This window comes from Panthera onca, chromosome C1, assembly GCF_046562875.1.
Source record: "Panthera onca isolate mPanOnc1 chromosome C1, mPanOnc1 haplotype 2, whole genome shotgun sequence".
Lineage (NCBI taxonomy): Eukaryota > Metazoa > Chordata > Mammalia > Carnivora > Felidae > Panthera > Panthera onca.
In genome coordinates, this window is record NC_138346.1 from 177754163 (window position 1) to 177770920 (window position 16758).

At 54.2% G+C, this 16758-nt stretch overlaps 1 protein-coding gene across 9 annotated transcripts in view; it reads left to right on the forward strand.

The window, feature by feature from the left end:
* The window catches only part of SSBP3 (single stranded DNA binding protein 3), a 163332-nt gene that overhangs the window by 130230 nt on the left and 16344 nt on the right, over positions 1-16758 (forward strand). For 5 of the 9 annotated variants that reach the window (XM_060625842.3, XM_060625843.3, XM_060625846.3 and 2 more), the window contains 4 exons: positions 8820-8900; positions 9816-9875; positions 14088-14154; positions 14245-14321. In XM_060625842.3, coding sequence (XP_060481825.1) covers positions 8820-8900; positions 9816-9875; positions 14088-14154; positions 14245-14321 — 285 coding nt within the window. The remainder of the gene's footprint in view (positions 1-8819; positions 8901-9815; positions 9876-14087; positions 14155-14244; positions 14322-16758) is intronic. The other 4 variants (XM_060625844.3, XM_060625845.3, XM_060625851.3 and 1 more) reach the window with 1 other exon arrangement.

The following is a 16758-nucleotide window of genomic DNA, read 5'->3' on the forward strand; positions in this document are numbered from 1 at the left end:
GTTGGGGTGCTGCTGTGGTAATAGATAAACTCTGGTCTCTCCAATAGCCTGGGACTCTTTTGGGGAGGCCTGAAGTACTATTCAAGCGTCTCTGGTGCTTAGTACCTCCTTGGCCCAGGGTACTGGGACCCAGTGGCTGGATCATTGCCAAGGTGGACTGGGTTTTGCACATATGTTCTGGGTATCATTGCTTTTCCCTGTGTCCCTATAAAGGGTGCCTGGTTATATGGACACAGGCACGTACAAAGAATCTCTAGCAGGGAGACCCCAAAGGTTTAGCAGCCGGAGGCAAAGTCACCTCTCTTAAACCTACCCCATCCCAACCATAGCCATTCAAGGTAGAGCCCTTCCTCGAGATGACCCTAGAGAACTTGGACCTGCTGAAAGAAGTCAGGGCTGGAATGGAGCCCCCAGGATGGTCTGTGCTGGCATTCGAGGGATGAATTTGTTCCCCAGCATTGTGGCGAGAAGGAAACTGGGGAGATGATCAGCAAGGAGGTACTCTAGGACCAGCCAGCTGGATGTGAATGCTGGTTAATTGTGTTATAATGATGAAAGATCAAGAAAACCAGGGCTCAGAGATGGGCCACGTGGCATTTTGATGGGAGAACCAGAACTCGGGTTCACTGACCCGTGGTCTAGTGCTCATTCTGTTCATCCTCAGTGGGAAAAACTGTGGCTGTGATAAATAATACTGTAATGTCCTTGGACTTCACTTTCCTTACTGTAAATGGGGTTGATTTTTGCTTCACTTATTCTATTAGAGAAATATAAGGTTAAAAAATTAGAAAGTAGATACAGTACTATTTTATTTCACCTTGAGAATTTCAAAAAGACCCCAGTTTTTTCCCTCTTCAGCCTTGAAAACCATTACCTGTCACAGGGGTCAGCAAGCATTTTCTCTGAAGGACCAGACAGTACGTCTTTTAGGCTCTGTGGGCCATCTGGTCTCTGTCACAACTCTGCCATCGAAGCATGACAGCAGCTCTGGACAGTAGACAAGTGAGCATGGCTGTGTTCCGATAAAACTTTATTTACACAAATAGGCAGCAGGCCCTATTTGGCCCCGAGCCATAGTTTGCCAGCGCCTACTCTAGCTCAACATGGTGGCCGTGCTCTTGGGGTCCTGGCACTCCAGCCTCCGCTTTGGGCATGCAGCGTGGTGCAGGGCACCCAGCCTGGACCTGGGACCAGTGAGATGGGGCTCAGTCTTCCTGTCTATACATAGGGCGGGGGGGGGGGGGGGCGGGGTGGGGGGAAGAGCCTGGGGGCAGTATGTGCCGGAACTCTGCGTTAGGTCGTGGACGCCGCCTCTACTTTATTTGCCACGTTTCCTCCTTTTGTTTTGAAAACCGTCGCCTGCTGATTCTGCGTCTCTGTCTCTGTGAGGCAAGCGTGTGTGCCTCATGCCTCTTGAGAAGAACATATGCTGAGCACCTCCTGTGAGCGTCTTGGCACCAGATTCACAAGTGTGCGGACCTCTCGCCCTTGCTGTCTGCCCGGCACTGTCTCGGTTCCTTAGAAAGAGGGGGGAGAAGGGGAGGTCAGCTGGGGCCTTTGCTCAGACAGAAATCAATGAGTCTTCCGCTGATCTCTGCACAGAATGGACCTTGGTGGCCGTGTAGATTGCTGATGGTATGCAGAGGTGACCCCAAGGGGGAAACGCTGTGTACTCTCTTGCTCCTTCTGACTGGTAACTTCCCCACCATCCTGGGAAGATGGGCTGTTGTCACTCGACCTCTCTGGCAAAACCCATTCTCCTTGTCCGGTGCCCATGGAGAGTCACGACTGTTGCAGGCTCATCTCCTAGGTGGCCGTGGCCAGCAGCCCCTGACTTGGAGCTCTCCTGGGGTCATGCCATTGGGTATGGCCCAGCTCAGCCCCCGGAGGACCTGCTGTGTGTGTCCCAGGCTTGCGTCCCAGGCTCGTGTTGGGTGGGTGTACGGATGGCCCAGGCTTCCTCCGCCCTCGGAGAGTTGGTCATTTCAGCTCCAACTCTGGCCTATACATCCCACATACACACACATAGAGAAGCCCTGGAGAGGACAGATAGAAGCAAGGATAGGAAAGCCACTGTGTGAGCCATTGCCAACTTTGTTCCCATGGGTCAAGATAAAGAAATAACTTTTCCTCCAATGAGGCGCGTGTTAAAAGGGGGGGGGGTGGTTAAAGCTCTCCCTCCTTCACCTAGCCAGGTGGTCAACTTCGCGCTCCAGGGACCAGGCAGACCGCCTTGACGGATGTCGGGTGTCAGTGGCACTCGGGCACACCTTGGCCCTCTCCCCAGAATGGGCTAACAGCGTTTTCCGTCAGCATTTGTGTCCAAGGAGCAAATTGGATTGTCTGCCGCATGCCTTTTACCATGTGTATAATTAATGTAATTTTATATTCACTCAATTAAAGTGACACACCCAACAGGCAGATTACACAGGCCCCTAGTAATGCCAGTCGTCTGTCTCTGCTGCCAGTAGATGAAACCCATCCCCTCAGCCTTGCCAACCCAGGGGCCAGTGGCCCCATGAGTCAGGGAAGGTGTGCAGTGTTTTGTCTCTGAGACACCTAAAACGTCAAGTCCCCTTCCCCAAAGGCCTTCTGTTGAGACAGAAAACAAATTTAGCCAGTGGTAACCACGTAGCATTATTCTGCAGCTTGCAGGGTACTTGTATGGCTTCGGTATGAGGAACGTGTTACCTGAAACCCTCCCCCTTACAGATGAGCAGCCCAGGGCTCAGGGATACGAGGCACGGCTCCAGCCCGAGTGCCCTGGGCTCTGGGGGCCGACACTCTGGCCACTGGCCACAGCCCGGCTTCATTCGCGCTCTCTCCCAGGCTCCCCTCTGCACCCAGAAAGCCTGGGGCTAAGTCTCAGCTCTGTTTCTTAGCAGGTCCATGATTGCTAGACAGGGAAAGGCAGCTTTGCAGAGTGTGAGGTGGCACTGGGTGAAGGAGCGGTGAGTTTTGGAAACATTAAAGTTAGCACATGGTTTTTATTACTTTTTTCCTTTAAAGACATCAGTGCAGTGTTTGTTTGCTTATTTGCCTTTTAATTTTAAAGAGCTATCCTCTCTTACCTGCAAGAGTCTTTAGCTCAGAGGGCCAACTTGGTCACCCTCTTGGTACTAACTTTTCCTCCTGGTTCCTTGAACTCAAAGGTGTTAGTTATACCCCCCGCCCCCCCACCCCCGGGGGCTGGCTGACTGTGGCTGTGGGGTCCGCCTGCTGGCCCAGCCTCGCTGCCTCGTTTGGGCCTTGCCCAGCATGTCCAAGTGGGGTGGATTGAGCAGCCTACTCGATGTCTGCAGAAAAGACAGGGTCTGAAGAGGATGGAGCCGTGTTTCGGGGGTGCACCTTGACAGGGCTGAGGAGGGTGCTCCCGGCAGAGAGGGTCTAGCTCGCACTTTCCCCGGACGCGGGCAGCGAGTGGCCACCGGAGCATGTGGCGCAGGACCACGGAAGACTGAGGACCTTGTGCATGCCTGACGCTGTCCGCTGCACCACCCCACTGCAATTCCCCTTGTCGTCCTCATGAGGAAACTGGACTCACAGCATGCCCTGCAGGGGCTGGGATCAGATGCCAGGTCCATGCAACCTGAAGCTTTCCTCCATCGTGCAACAAGCCCTTCGATCTCTTGTGGATGACTTCAGGTGAAGTCCAGGGGCTCCACCCGGAAGTGACCGGGAGGCATAGGTGGCTCCTGCTGATGCTTCTGAAATGCCTTTCTGCAGAGACCTTGGGTCAGCTGTGCTGTGGGAATGTTCTGCTCCCCACGACGTCCGTGATGGCAAAGGCTCTTCCACGGAACTGGAGGCATCCAGAGTTTAAGTGAAATGACCCAGCGTTTGCTTCGATCACACCTGCGGCAGAGCCTCCCCACGCCATCCCCGCAGTGGCTCTTAGAGGCTGCTGTGCGTACCACCACCCAACGCTGGCATTGCAGGAAGAATGAAAAGGAAGTGCAAGAGTTCTGTATCTCCGGTCAGAGATCCCGGGAACATCTGAGACACAGTGGCAAGTCCATTAATAGGGTCTGGGGCAGGATGAAGGCCCAGGAAGGAAGTGGGTACGTTTGCCGCTTCCTTTTCCCAGATTCAGTTGCAGGGTTTCCCAAGTTGAGGTCTCTCCCAGGTGCAGACCTCCTTGCTGTCCCCCCATGGTAGGGGCAGAGCACTGCAGTGGAAAGAGCTCTGACCAGTCAGGGGGCCCCAGTTCTCATACCAGCTGCCTGTTGGCCCACATTCTACGGCCACTCTGGGCCTCAGTTTACTTGCCCCCTTCTCTTGGAGCCCAAGGCATTTTAACTGACACTCGAGCCCATTTGTCACTATGTCCTCATAACTTCTTGCCAACTAGCGTGGGAGCTTCCAGGGCCAGATGAGTCTGATGCATCTCCGTGACCCACCCCCAGGAAATGGGGCTGGCCGGACGCCTGAGGTCAGCATCCAGAATACGTGTGTGTGGGTGAACGTGACTGCATGCGCCCACACATCCTTCAGCCTCGAGGATTTGTTCTTCCCCTGTCTTTGTGCTCCACGTGTGACACGGAGGCACCACTTCCGGGCTCCTTAGAATGGTGGCCAAGCTCAGACCCCCTGGAGCTCTGGAATCAGACTCTGCTGCTGGTTCCACCGCTGAACAGCTTTGCAAGTGGCTTCACCCTTTTGAGGTGTAAGTGGAGCCACTGATGGCCTTTCCTGTGAGGGGTCCAGGGTTACCTGAGCTAATACAGGTGAAGGCCAGCTCCCCCACGCGGCCTTGTGTGGCTTCAATTATTCCCATTTCACCAATGAGAGAAGTGCAGTCAGTGGCAGAGTCATGATTTGAACCGGGTTCTTTCAAACCCTGTTTGTTTACCTCCAGTGGACAGGAACATGATCACCGTGAAGAGAGCCCTGGGCTGGGGTTAGGAGATGTGGTTTAGCCACCAGCGTGGTCTTGGGCAGGTTCTGCATCTGTGCTGGACCTCTCTTTTCTCCCCTGTAAATGTAGGACGTTGGAAGAAGTGTTGATCTGTCAGGGCCACCCAACAAACAAGTGACTGCCAGCAGGTGCAGTTCTTGCCAAGTTTCCAGTGGGACACCCCCCTCCCCCCCACCAACTCCAGTTTAGCCCAGTACTTTGTGCACCTCAGATGTCTGCTCCTACCCACCAGCTCTGTGGCATGCTGGGCAAGGGGGTTAGGCACTTCCCGAGACAGAAAGCCTCCAAGGCCTAAGTAGAGCTGCACTCGGAGGCTCTTTCTGGCTAAACAGGCTTCCAGACACCCCTGTTTTCGGTTCTTCTAAAGCTTTCAGCAAGTAGAGGCCAGGAAGGCCCCTGGAGCCGTCCTATGTGGGAAAACTCATCAGTATTATCAGCGTTAGGACTCCCTCCCACCTTGATCCTTTCCACCTGTCTGCCAGATCTGTTCAGAATTTGGGCAAGAGAAAAGCCAACATCTCAACAAAGATCAAGATCCTTTTTTTGGTCTGCCTTCTCTGTAGCCTTTTGACCAAGTGAGTAATGAGTTGAAAAGACCATAAAGTCCATTTTCTCTATACCTATCTGTTGGTCTCTTTTTGAGCATGCAGGATGCAAGAGAAACACCTTTTATTGGCCCACTAAACCATAAGGCAGCAAATTCCGTACCTCCTTGTGGAGATGGGAACACGTCTGGCATCCTCTTAACAGAAGCAAACGTTTCAAACACAGGACCTGTTCTCTGCTCCTAAGAACGTGCCAAGTGTGCGGGGTCCCTCCCTGTGCTGTTACATGCCGTCTTGAGGACAGAGTCCAGACGCAGATGTAGTGGCAGACAGCTGCAGGCCGAGTGGAGGTAGCAGAGACACGGAGGATGGAGCTTTGGGTAGACATAGCAGACCACTGGGAATTGGTAGACTTCTGGCTCCATGGAAGAAAAGCTTTCTGGCTCGTAGAGCTCCCAGTAGTGCTGGGGGCCATGCAGTGCTGGGAAATACACCAGCAGAGCCTGGTCAACACCCCCCCTGGGGTGGGAGAGGAGCTCCGTGCCCTGGGGACGTGAACGCTGAGCATCTGTGTCCGTCTTGAGATCATGGTGGGGTTTTCTGTTTGGGTAACTGGCTGGCCTGGGTGAGGGTTCTCTTGTCCTCAGTATTCCAGAGCCTGGCTCCAGGTCACAGGGGAGACTTCTGAGATGCTGCTCCCTCCCTAGCTTAACAGCCTACTACTCCCCGCCTCTCCCCGCTGGCCAGAGAAGTTGCTGGGGCCTCACTGACCAGCCACATTCCCGGCTCTTGATACTCACTGGCTGTTTGTCTTGAGGCACCTGCTTTGAGGCAAACCTATGCCACATCCGCTCATTCAGGGACCAGTCACCAGAGTCCATCCAGAAGCTTCTGAGGGAGGTAGGGAGGTGAAGCACACATACCAGCCTGCCCTGTGAACCTCCGGGGGCCCGAGCAGCCATAATCCATGGCCAAGAGATGGCTTAGAATGGCCCTCCGAGACCCAGTTTCAAGAATTGGCCCTCAGCAAGGACTGCCATCGATTGAGGCCCCCTGTGGGTGTCACACACTCTTCGGTGCTTTACATACATTTTCGGCAACCTGTCATCGAGTCAGCCTGCTTGCCTCCCCTGGCTAACGGGGGCACAGGTGTGGGGGACCTGCCCAGAGACACACTGCTCTCTCTGAAGGACTGTATGTTACCCGTGAGGGCCATGAGGGTTGGAGGGAGGAGGCGCTCCCTTCCTGCCAAGAGCTGGGAACTGACAGAAGGCCTTTTGCCCCCTCTTGGCAACTGGACCTCACCCTTGAACCCTTCTCTTCCATTCTTTTTATTTTTCTTTTTTTGGGGGGTTGGCTTTGAATTATCTTATTTTGTTTACATTGCACCCAAGTTTCATGGTACAAAAGACTTGCAGGTGCAAATATGTCCCGCCTTCATTAACTTCCCCTCCCTTTTTAATTTATGTGATTTCAATTTTCCTTCCCTGTACTGTTAATTAGGGGACCCTCTAATCAGTGCCATTATCACAGTGGTATTCATGTTTAGGAAAGCCGCTAAACAAATGCTTGCAAAATTGCTAAATGGCTAATTAATGTCTGTTAATTAAGAAAATTGCTCATGGTAACAAACCATGCCGTTGCTGGCAGCCGCTAGAAAGACACACACTTGTTGAAATTAGTAGCGTGGCAGGTAGGGGAACATCTGCTCCGCGGAGCTCTCCGGAAGTGAGCAGCCCCTCGCTTGGCCAGGAAACTCCAGGCCTGTCCTCGGTGGCGCCCCCGGGTTCCTGTATGCCTCCTGCAGTCTTTTTCTGCACACCTCTTCTCTGCGTCCCCTGGCCCTGCTGGCTGGTACCAGCCCCTCCACCCCTCCCCAGCCCCAGCCTGGTTTCCTGAGTGGGTGGGAGGCTGGGCAGCCTGGCTTTGAAGGAAGAGACTGTTGAAGAAAATCCTACCTGCATCTCAGAGATTCTCTCTCCCTCTCCTTCTTTAATGTAAATCCCCCCCCATTCCCCCTGCCGGTGTTGAATTTTTCTCAAAATATTCCGAGAGTATTGGGTGGAGAAGAGACAAGTAGGGTATGCTTCTCATCACCAGCACCAGAGTGCAGCTCTGAATGTTCTGAGTAGGCAGGAAGGAGCCTCCAAGATGAGTTTTTTGTGCTTTGTGATGGACCCACAGGAGGAGATACATTGGACATTTATACACACAAGTGTGTATAAATGTAAAAAGCAGTTCGTGAAAAATACTTGACTTCGTATACACAGAGTTGTTCGATATTTTCTATTATTTTATTCTGTTCCAGATATTTAGGAAACAATGGTTGTAACCCACTAAATTGATTTCACCACTCACTAATGGGTTGCAGCCCACAGTTTGACCAACCCCGTGGTTTAAGTGAACTCATCTCCTCATCTCTTCTGGGGGGAGTCAAGGTCAGCAGAGCCCAAGGCTTCCAGGGTCAGCTCGGAACCATAGGTGGCTCACTACCCTCTAGACTGGAAAGCCCAGCCCCTCCACCCATCAGGGGCCTCCAGCCCCATCCCGCTGCTCCTCTGCCCATGTCTGCTTCAGCTCAGGGCTGCAGTGGTCAGGGTGAGCCTTGGGCCCATCAGGCTTCACATCCTGGCTCTGCTACCTACCAGTTGTGTGGCTGTGGCCAAATCCCTTCGTCCCTTGAGACCCAGTTTTCTCGTTGGTAAAAAGAAGAATGAAAACCCCGACCTCATGGGGCCATTTCCAAGTGAAGGTGAATTAACAGTGCCCTGGTCTGTCCTGTCGTTCCCTCGTCTGTTCGGGCTCTGACTCCTCTATTCTCGTGCATCCATCAGGCCCCCTTCCCTCTGTAGACTGGCCTAGGAACCTGCACCCTGTCTCTGTGCCCCCCTCCCCCCCCAGACCGGGAGCTCCCCCAGGGCAGGGCCTCACCGGTTCGTCCCCACTCCCTTGCACGCTTTGCAGAGGGGTCAGCCCGCTGTGCATCACTGCGCTCTCTGAGCCCGTCACAACCAGCGTATTTAACATGGCAAACTCCGCTCCATCCGTAGCCTGCGCCCGGGCCCCTGCTCCTGCGTGCTTTGACAAAGGAGCTGGGTTTTATCTTCCACCCCTGGAACACCCCCCCCCCCCCCCCGCCCCGTGAGTGTGTTCATCGGCTTCTCTCCCTCCCGCTCGCCTCATACACCGTGGGGCCTGCGACCTAAGCAGCCGCTCGCACCTCCCCGCCAACCAGAGCCCGCCGCCCGCACGCCCGCCGCCTGCCCTTCGTTTTGGTTTAATTTTTGTTCTTTTAAGCTTCTGCGCTTCTCCATGTGCTGTGATCTATAACCTGCCTCTGCTGTCTGGCCTCACAGGGTCCTCCGGGGTCACAGCCCTCGCCGCACGCACAGCCTCCACCTCACAATCCCAGCAGCATGATGGGACCCCACAGTCAGGTAAAAGCGCTGTGGCTCGCCCGCCCGCCGGGGGGCGCGGGGCACAAGGAGGACAGAGCCAGCAGAGGAAAAACAAAAATCAAAATGTGCTCTAGCCATTGCTTTCGAGTCTTGACTGACGAATGAAATTTTAAAAACAATAATAATAAAAAAATAAAAACTCCCCCCCCCCCCCAAAAGATAGTCTTCGTTCCTTGGACATCACACCCAGCTTGGATATGAAACCAAAAGAAAATCTATTTCTGTGACCTTGTCAGCGGCCTTTGCGTTTTTGTTTTTTCCTCTCTCACTTTTGATTTGGTTTTTGAGTTTGGTTAACCATTTGTTTGTAACCGAAGCTGCATCCCTAGCCTTTTCTGTGTGCACTCTTGCTGCTGAGAAAGCTTTCCTGCCCATTGCCCTGCACAAGTTAGGGAGCCCGCTGTCCCCTGACCGTTCTCATTGTGTTCCCCCGCCTTAAATCCTCGCTCCCCTTCCCCACCCCCTTTGTCAGTGGTTTCTGTGTGTGTGTGTGTGTGCGCGTGTGTGTGTCCAGCTTTGCACACCCTGGGAATTTTACGTAGAAGTCCCTTTCTGATTTCATTTGCCCTTACCGAGAGCCGCGGTTTCCTCCTTTGCCCTGCACTGATGTACCTGCTCTTCCGCGTCCTGTGCAAAGCCCCAGCCACACTATCCTGCCACCCAGAGTAGATCTCCGTGAGCGGATGTGGAGTCAGGAGGCGCCTATGCCATGCACGTCGTTTGTTCCCTCTGCCCAAAGGAAGTTTTGCCCAGAGGGAAGAGGCCACCGGGGAGAAAGAGAGTTTAAAAGATCACTAGTTGTAACAAAACTGGACTTTGTGGAGTGGAGCGCATTTGTGTTTGGCCCTGTGCGGTAGTGCAGGCTGTCATTGAACTAATTCCCTGTAATTGCAGCCTTTTATGTCACCGCGATACGCAGGCGGCCCCAGGCCCCCGATCAGAATGGGAAACCAGGTACTGTATCTTTTCATGTTCTCTCTCCCCTCACTCAGCCACCCTTGACCTCAGTTGGACTTTGACCCAAAGCAGAATTTGGGGGAAGGGTCGGGATATGGAGGGACAAGTTTCAATGCAGGAGGTAGCTTCCAAGCAGGTCCCCAGAGAGGGCCCTGTGTCCAGTTTGTGTCCGTGGTACAGCTCCCCACTCCCAGCATTTCATTTGCCTCTCCTGGTGGGCTTTGGGCAGCTGGTTCTGGAGCTCAGGGGGCAGCCCCAGAAGCAGCCATGTTTGGGAATGCAGGGTTTCAGCTATTCTAGAGAAGGTGGTAATGCCCCTGCCCCTCCCTTCCAGCCCCTTCTTGGAAAAGGGTCTTCCTCCTTAATGAAGTTAATTGACAACGTGCATTTTTTCCTGGAAGCTTTTGAGAATTGCCAAGGCTGGTAAATATAATCCTGCTATTAAGGGGAGAAATGGCCCGTAGGAATGCTTAGATCAGGAGCCTGGATGCAGCGGAGCAGGACATTTGTGAGGTTTTAAGCAATGTCTGCCTGTTTCCCAGACCCAACTCAAAACAAGAAAGGATTTGTTCGTGTAATTAGAAAAGTGGTCTGCTTATGGGAGGGCTTCTCAGCCTGGGGTTGTGTGCCTTATGCTGGGCCATTAGGGTTGGCAGTTCTAGGTGGTCTGGAGAAATCGGCCCCCGTGCCACCCTCCCTAGTTCAGCTCATCCAGGGGCGGGAGGGGAGCTGGAGAGGTAAAGATAAAATACCCTTTGAGGATTGACAGATTTAAAAGAAACTTAAAAGAAACATCAGTGGGATTTCTTTTCATGCTGAAATATTTTTTACGTGTGACTCTTAGAGTGACCTTACAAATGCCCTTCAAAAGATTTGACCACAGCACCAGCACATCCAGCCCCTACAGCCTTTGGAACTTGGGAGTTCAGTTACCCACTGGAGGGGCGCTATTTTTACTGTTACTCAAGGCTCTGCAAGAAAGCCCCTGAGTGCCCCTGAGTGGTGGAGGCTGAGGAGAGATGCTTGTAATCAGGGGCCTCCAGTTTTAGGGCTGAATTGCTTATCAGGTTTCCAATTATTTTTTTCCCCTCCAAAAATCTTTTGTTTCCTCTTTCTCTGACATGAAGGGGAGATGTAAACAGGAATTAGAGACCTAACTTTTTGAGCAAGGTGGGACACTTGGGTGTACCTCAGATGAGGAAACAGGTCAGAGTGAAGAAGTGACTTCCCAGAGTCTTCCAGTAAGCTGGGATTAAGTTGGTCTGCAGCTCCTAGCCCAGTGCTGTTTCCACTGCACCTCTCCCAATTCATTTAGCTTTCAGGGGTGTGAAAGTGCTGCCCCGGTCACCAGGTGGGCCTCCTCTGCCATCATGTGCATGGGCCCGAGCAGCACCGTACCGCCTCCCCCACCCCCACCCCAGCACATCCAGAGGAGGCTCTCCTTGGCCAGAACTGGCCTCTGCCCCATGGAGAGAACAGATGCTTCCTTATCATAATTGTGGACTTTCCTCCAGCAATTAAGGGACACGAGAGGAAACATGTATGTTTCTATTTATCAATTAAGCATGAGCAAGTACCCAAGAGAGCAAATGGAGGATAAATCCGTCATCTGCACCTCGCATTACAAACCAATTGTCCCAACCTTCCCGCCACCCCCCATCGGAAATCTACACTGATTTTCCGGTTTCCTGTGGGCTCAAGAAAGGTTTGCCCTCCGAGGAGGGATGTGCCCATCATAGGTGTTGCACCTGGGTTTCATGGAGAGTGCCTCGCTTGCGGCTGCAGGTTTAACAGGAGCCTCTGTGCCACCCCAGTGAGCCCTCCCCTTTGGCAGGTGGAGGAAGCAGAGGCAGCGGGACTTGGTCAGGTACATGTGACCTCCTATGTTAGGGCAATGAGAAGGGCACTCAAGGGGACAAGAAGCCAAGGATTGATGACCTGTCCTTACAAGCCCACTCTCCTAGCTGCCTTCCTGGCTACAGGTTCGGGGTTGTGTAGAGAGAGCACTGGTGTTTTTCAAGCGAGAGCAGGTGGGTGGGTGGTGGTCATTGGGGTTCAGCTGGGCTTAGGAAGACTGAGATCGGATGTGTCAGGCAGCCCTCCCGTACATGTCCCAGAGGAGTCCCTGCTGGCCCGGTGGCCGACTGGGGCAGGCCAGCTGAGTGACCGTGCACACGCTGCTGGGATTTGTGTATTCCCCAGGCAGACACTTGCTTCCTGTCCCTGCCCCGCGGTGCTGTACGAGAGGCACTGGCCTACTTCTAGGAGCCCGGATGACAGCCCCGGAGCGGCACTTTCCCTAGCAGGCTCCGAGAGTGTGTGCTCAGCATGTGCTTACAGTCCCATATATGAGCTGTTACTTTTCTTCCTTCTTACATTTGAAGGCTTCGGCCTTCTTGTGTGAGACCCTTTTATTTCAGTCATTGCACATCACCCTTCTCTTGGAGAGGAGGCTAGACTGCCCTGTCCTCAGTTCAGGGTCCACCCCAGTGAGAGGAGGAGGAGGGAAATGACGCCCAGGCTCCCGTCGAGCCTCTGGGCAGCCCTGCTCTGCTCCTGAGTCCTGACACGGCAGGATCAGGGGAGCCCAAGGAGGAACTTCCTTTGAGAATTGCTGGTGTTGACACTGGGCTACCTGGTGAGGGAGCGATTGCCCGGCCCCCATGGCTGCTCCATCAAGGTTAGGTGGGGGCATTCTATGACCTGGAGGGTGCCCTGTCTACCTCAGCATCCTGGGATCCCCCAAACCAGACAGCCTCAGAGGCAAGCAGGGCTCTGTCCTCTCAGAGTCCTGTAACTGGGGTCTAGAAATAGCCCAAACCCCAAAGTGGGGCAGATACAAAACCAGTCACATGATTGAGAGCTTGGGAACCGGGGGAAAGGAAGTAGGGCTGGGAGAGAATGAGAGGTCGGAAGAGCTGAAATTCCAGGGGTAGAGAGACAGGCTGTGAACACACCCAGGCAGTGGAGACAGCAGGCAATCCCAGGTTTGTATGGCCTCCTGCAAGCACCCCCACCCACTAGACACACACACGCACACACACGCACACACACGCACCCTTTCTGAAGCTTGGGAAAACACCGAGAGCTTGCCCCTTTGTTTACCACCACCTCACCCACAACTGGTTTAGAGCTTGTTCTTGGGCCAAAGGCACCCAGTTCCCCACTCAGACATCCCCCGGCAGTGGTGAGGGCTGCGGCTGGAGGGGACAGGTGTCCCTATCCCAGATGCTAACCCAGAGGAGCATTGGCACGCGCAGATGGGAAAAGGTGGTCAGCGTTCACAGAGGCTTTCCTCTCAAAGGCAAGGGCCTGTGTTTGGTCCTGAGGCAGAGGCTTCTAGAAGCAGACTTTTCCTTCCAGCTCTGCTTCCCTTTTTATTTTCTTCCCAATTGCAGCTGAAATAACTCCAGTCCCAAGTAAATCACTTGTAACAGGTTTTCACAGCAAGCGTGCCAAGCATTCGCTTGGGAAACCCGTGGCACCCTGTCCTCACCTTCTTAACAGTAATCACACCAGCACCTGCCACTTGCACCAGGCTTTGGGGAGCAGGCTCTCATTCAGCATCCTGCTCGCCCCTCTCTGGGAGGCCTCCTCTAGCCCCCCTGGGGTCGGAAGGGGACATTTCACGTGCTGGGTAAAGACAGGGAGTTGGGAGCCTGAGTGCTCCTGCTGGCTCTGCCAATTGATGACTGGGGGCAGTTGGGCCTGTGGACCTCAGTTTCCCCTTCCAAATCTCAAAGGCTGCCTCTGCCTTTACTCCCTTCTTAGTGTTAGGATTTTTAGCTGGTGGCTCTCTTGGTCCCCACACTTTGGGGGAGGGGGTGGGTGAGTTACATCTCCATGGGGTGAAAGAAAGACAGGGTTTGGCTTAAACCGTGGTGGCTGGGGTTCGGGAGGTGAGGACGGGAGGCATGTGGCCGTGGAGGGGTGTATGGCAGGTGGTGTGGCCAGGGTGAGGCTGAGCTCCGGCAGGAACACAGACACGCGGAGACAGCAGGGTGTGATGGTTCCTGTCCCACCCACGCTGCACCTTCTACTGACGCCAGCTCTAGCCACCTGCTGTTCCTGGAGATCTCGCCCCCCAGCCCCAGCCAGCAGGTCAGGGAGGCCGTGGGTAGCCCCAGACGGGCAGTGGAGAACTGGGGCAGGCTGGCACATCTCCCTCCATCCCCCAGCCGCTCAGCACGGGCCTCACATCTCTTTCAGCCTCCAGGAGGAGTTCCTGGGACCCAGCCACTGCTGCCCAATTCCATGGATCCCACCCGACAACAAGGTAGAGAGAGCCGGGCGGGGCGGCCCACGGCCCGGGGAATCTGTGCTGTCTGCCCCTGCCACCTCACGGTTTATCTCCTCTCTCATTCAGGGCACCCCAACATGGGAGGATCAATGCAGAGAATGAACCCTCCCCGAGGCATGGGACCCATGGGGCCCGGCCCACAGGTAACCACCTGTCTGTCTGTCCATCTCCCTGGCCATCTGTGTGCACCCGCCTACTCTCCTCTTTCCACAGTCTGTCAGTCCTTCCATGTCCCTCAGCTCACAGGGGTGAGGGGAGAGGACGTGACCAGGTTCCCAGCTGCCCTCTCTGTCCACGGCTGGGCTGGCCCCACGCGCAGACAGGAGCAACCCCTCCTTGGCAGGCGGCAGGCCGAGTTGAGGGGCCCCCAGGGAGCTGCGGGAGAGGGACAGCCGGGAGCCTTCTGGTTGGCAGATCCTCCCTTGGGGGAGGGAGTTGAGGAATTTGGAAGGTGGAGGGTCTGGTCCCCGAGCAGCAGTGTGTGTCCTCCCGGAATCCCAAAGCCTCCTACCCTGGGTAGGTGAACTTGAACTAGCTCAGGGTCATGGTTTGTTATGACCCAGAAGTGGGACAAACGAGTGGCAGTCTTAGCTCTGCCTATAACTCACCATTTGTCCTTGGGTGAATCATCTGACCTCGGTGGGCCCCGGCAGGCCTCAGTTCCCGACCGGTGCAGTGCGAGGGGAGGAGTATATCTATACCCATGGCTCTCAGCGATGTTATCCCAGCTGAGAGGAGGCCAGGCCGGCCAGGGCCCCTAAGACCCGCTTCAACCCAGAGCTTCTGCTGATTTCATGGACCAGGCTCATAGGTAAGATTTCTTCTGACCAGAGGGGTTCCACTGTCATAAAGGACACCTCAGAAACCTCTGGAAGAGCTTCTGTCAAGTGCCCGGTCTACTTCTTTACAATTACAGCCCAGTGGTCTCTCCTTGTGACCCAGTTCCCTGTTCCCCAGGACCATCGGGCAGAGGTCTGACAGGCCATTCCTGGTCTAGAACCTCATCACAGTTGTTTCCCATTCTTCTGACCATTTGAATGTGGCTCTGTCCCCTGTAGTAGCTGTGGCAGAGAGTGTGCTGATCTGTCTCAAAGAAGCTGGGAGTCTGAATAAGAAGGGAGTTTGATTTAGTGAGGTGGGGACGGTTTTGTCGTAGGGCGTTGCTTCCCTTTTCTGCCCTGCCTGTAAGCCCGCTTGTCTCTTCCCCGCTCCCTGCCTGCAGATGTTTGCATTTTCTGGGCCCCTCCCCAGGTTTCCGGTTCCCTGGAGGAGGAGGAGGAGGAGGAGGAGGAGGAGGAGGAGGAGGAGGAGGAGTGCTCCCGCTCACAGACACGTGCCCCGCTTTTGTAGTGAGAGGTGCCTGCCCACACCCACAGTCCTCCGCTCCGTCTGGAGTTGTATTTACAGCACACCCAGCCCACTGCTTTCTTCTCGGGGGTGGCTGCAACCTCTGTGGTGCTGAAAAATGTTAGGGAGGTCCTTGGCTTCTCTTGGCCCCACAAGCTCACACCAGTTGCGCCTCTGGTTTTCTCGTTTGTTTGTTTGTTTGTTTGTTTTTTCTTTCCTCAAATCCTTCAAAGCTTGTGTTTTCCCCAGTTCCTCTTAAGCCCCCAGAGAGTGGCCCCTTCCTGCCATGTGGCTGTCTCCAGCTGACCTCTGCAGGGCGGGTGGGAGGGGCAGCAGGGTCTGAAAGCAGAGCGTTCCATCCCCGGAGTCAGGAACCTTTGGGTCCTTCTGCGGCACATGAGAGTTACTCTTGGGGGTAGATAAGCAGTGACCTTGGACTTCCAGAACGTCCTGGGGGACCTGGGGACACAAGAGAATGGAGTGGGAGGCAGGAAAACTCCATTCCTGTGCCCCCACGTGCCCCTCTGGGTCCTTGGAGGCTTAGCCGCTGCGTCCATTAAATGGGAAAGAGACCAGTATCTGCCATACAGAACTGTTCAAATGGGGAGGCTCGGGTTCTCAGTGTGATGCTTGGCATGAGGTACTCTTAATAAGAAGTGTGTGTTTTCCAACTTAGGGGCTTAAAATCAGTGTTTAGGATTCTAATTGTGTGGGTTTGATGACTGCTTTGAGCTGTTTGTGTTTTGTTTTTTTTAATTTTTTTTCTGGCCAAGGCCATTAGCAGTTTGTTAAGCCTGTGGTAATATTGAGATTCTGGAAGCTGGGAATGGATGTCAGCAGACTGAGAACAGAATATTCTGTAAGTTTAGGACTTCCTCCTGGCTTAGCGGGCGTCTCGTCATGTCAGAGTCTCTGACCAACAGTCTGGCATACTGTTGTGGCGTGCTTTAAAGAGGTGAGAGTCCTAAAGACTGGGGTCTTACCAGAAAAGGCCTCTCGGGTCCAGTGTGGCTCTCCTGGCTTCACCAAAGGGTGTGCAAGGGCAGAGCCCTCCCATAGGCCCTGACAGGCACCCCCAGAGCCAAGGGAGATACTAGCCCAGGGCAGCTGACCCACCCCACTCCCCACCAACCACAGGGGCTCTGGAAATGTCTCTCTTGTTCTTTATTTGACTTTATTGTATCAGTAGAGAGACCCCCAAAGTGCTTTGCCCAAGTCTCCTGTACCCCTCTG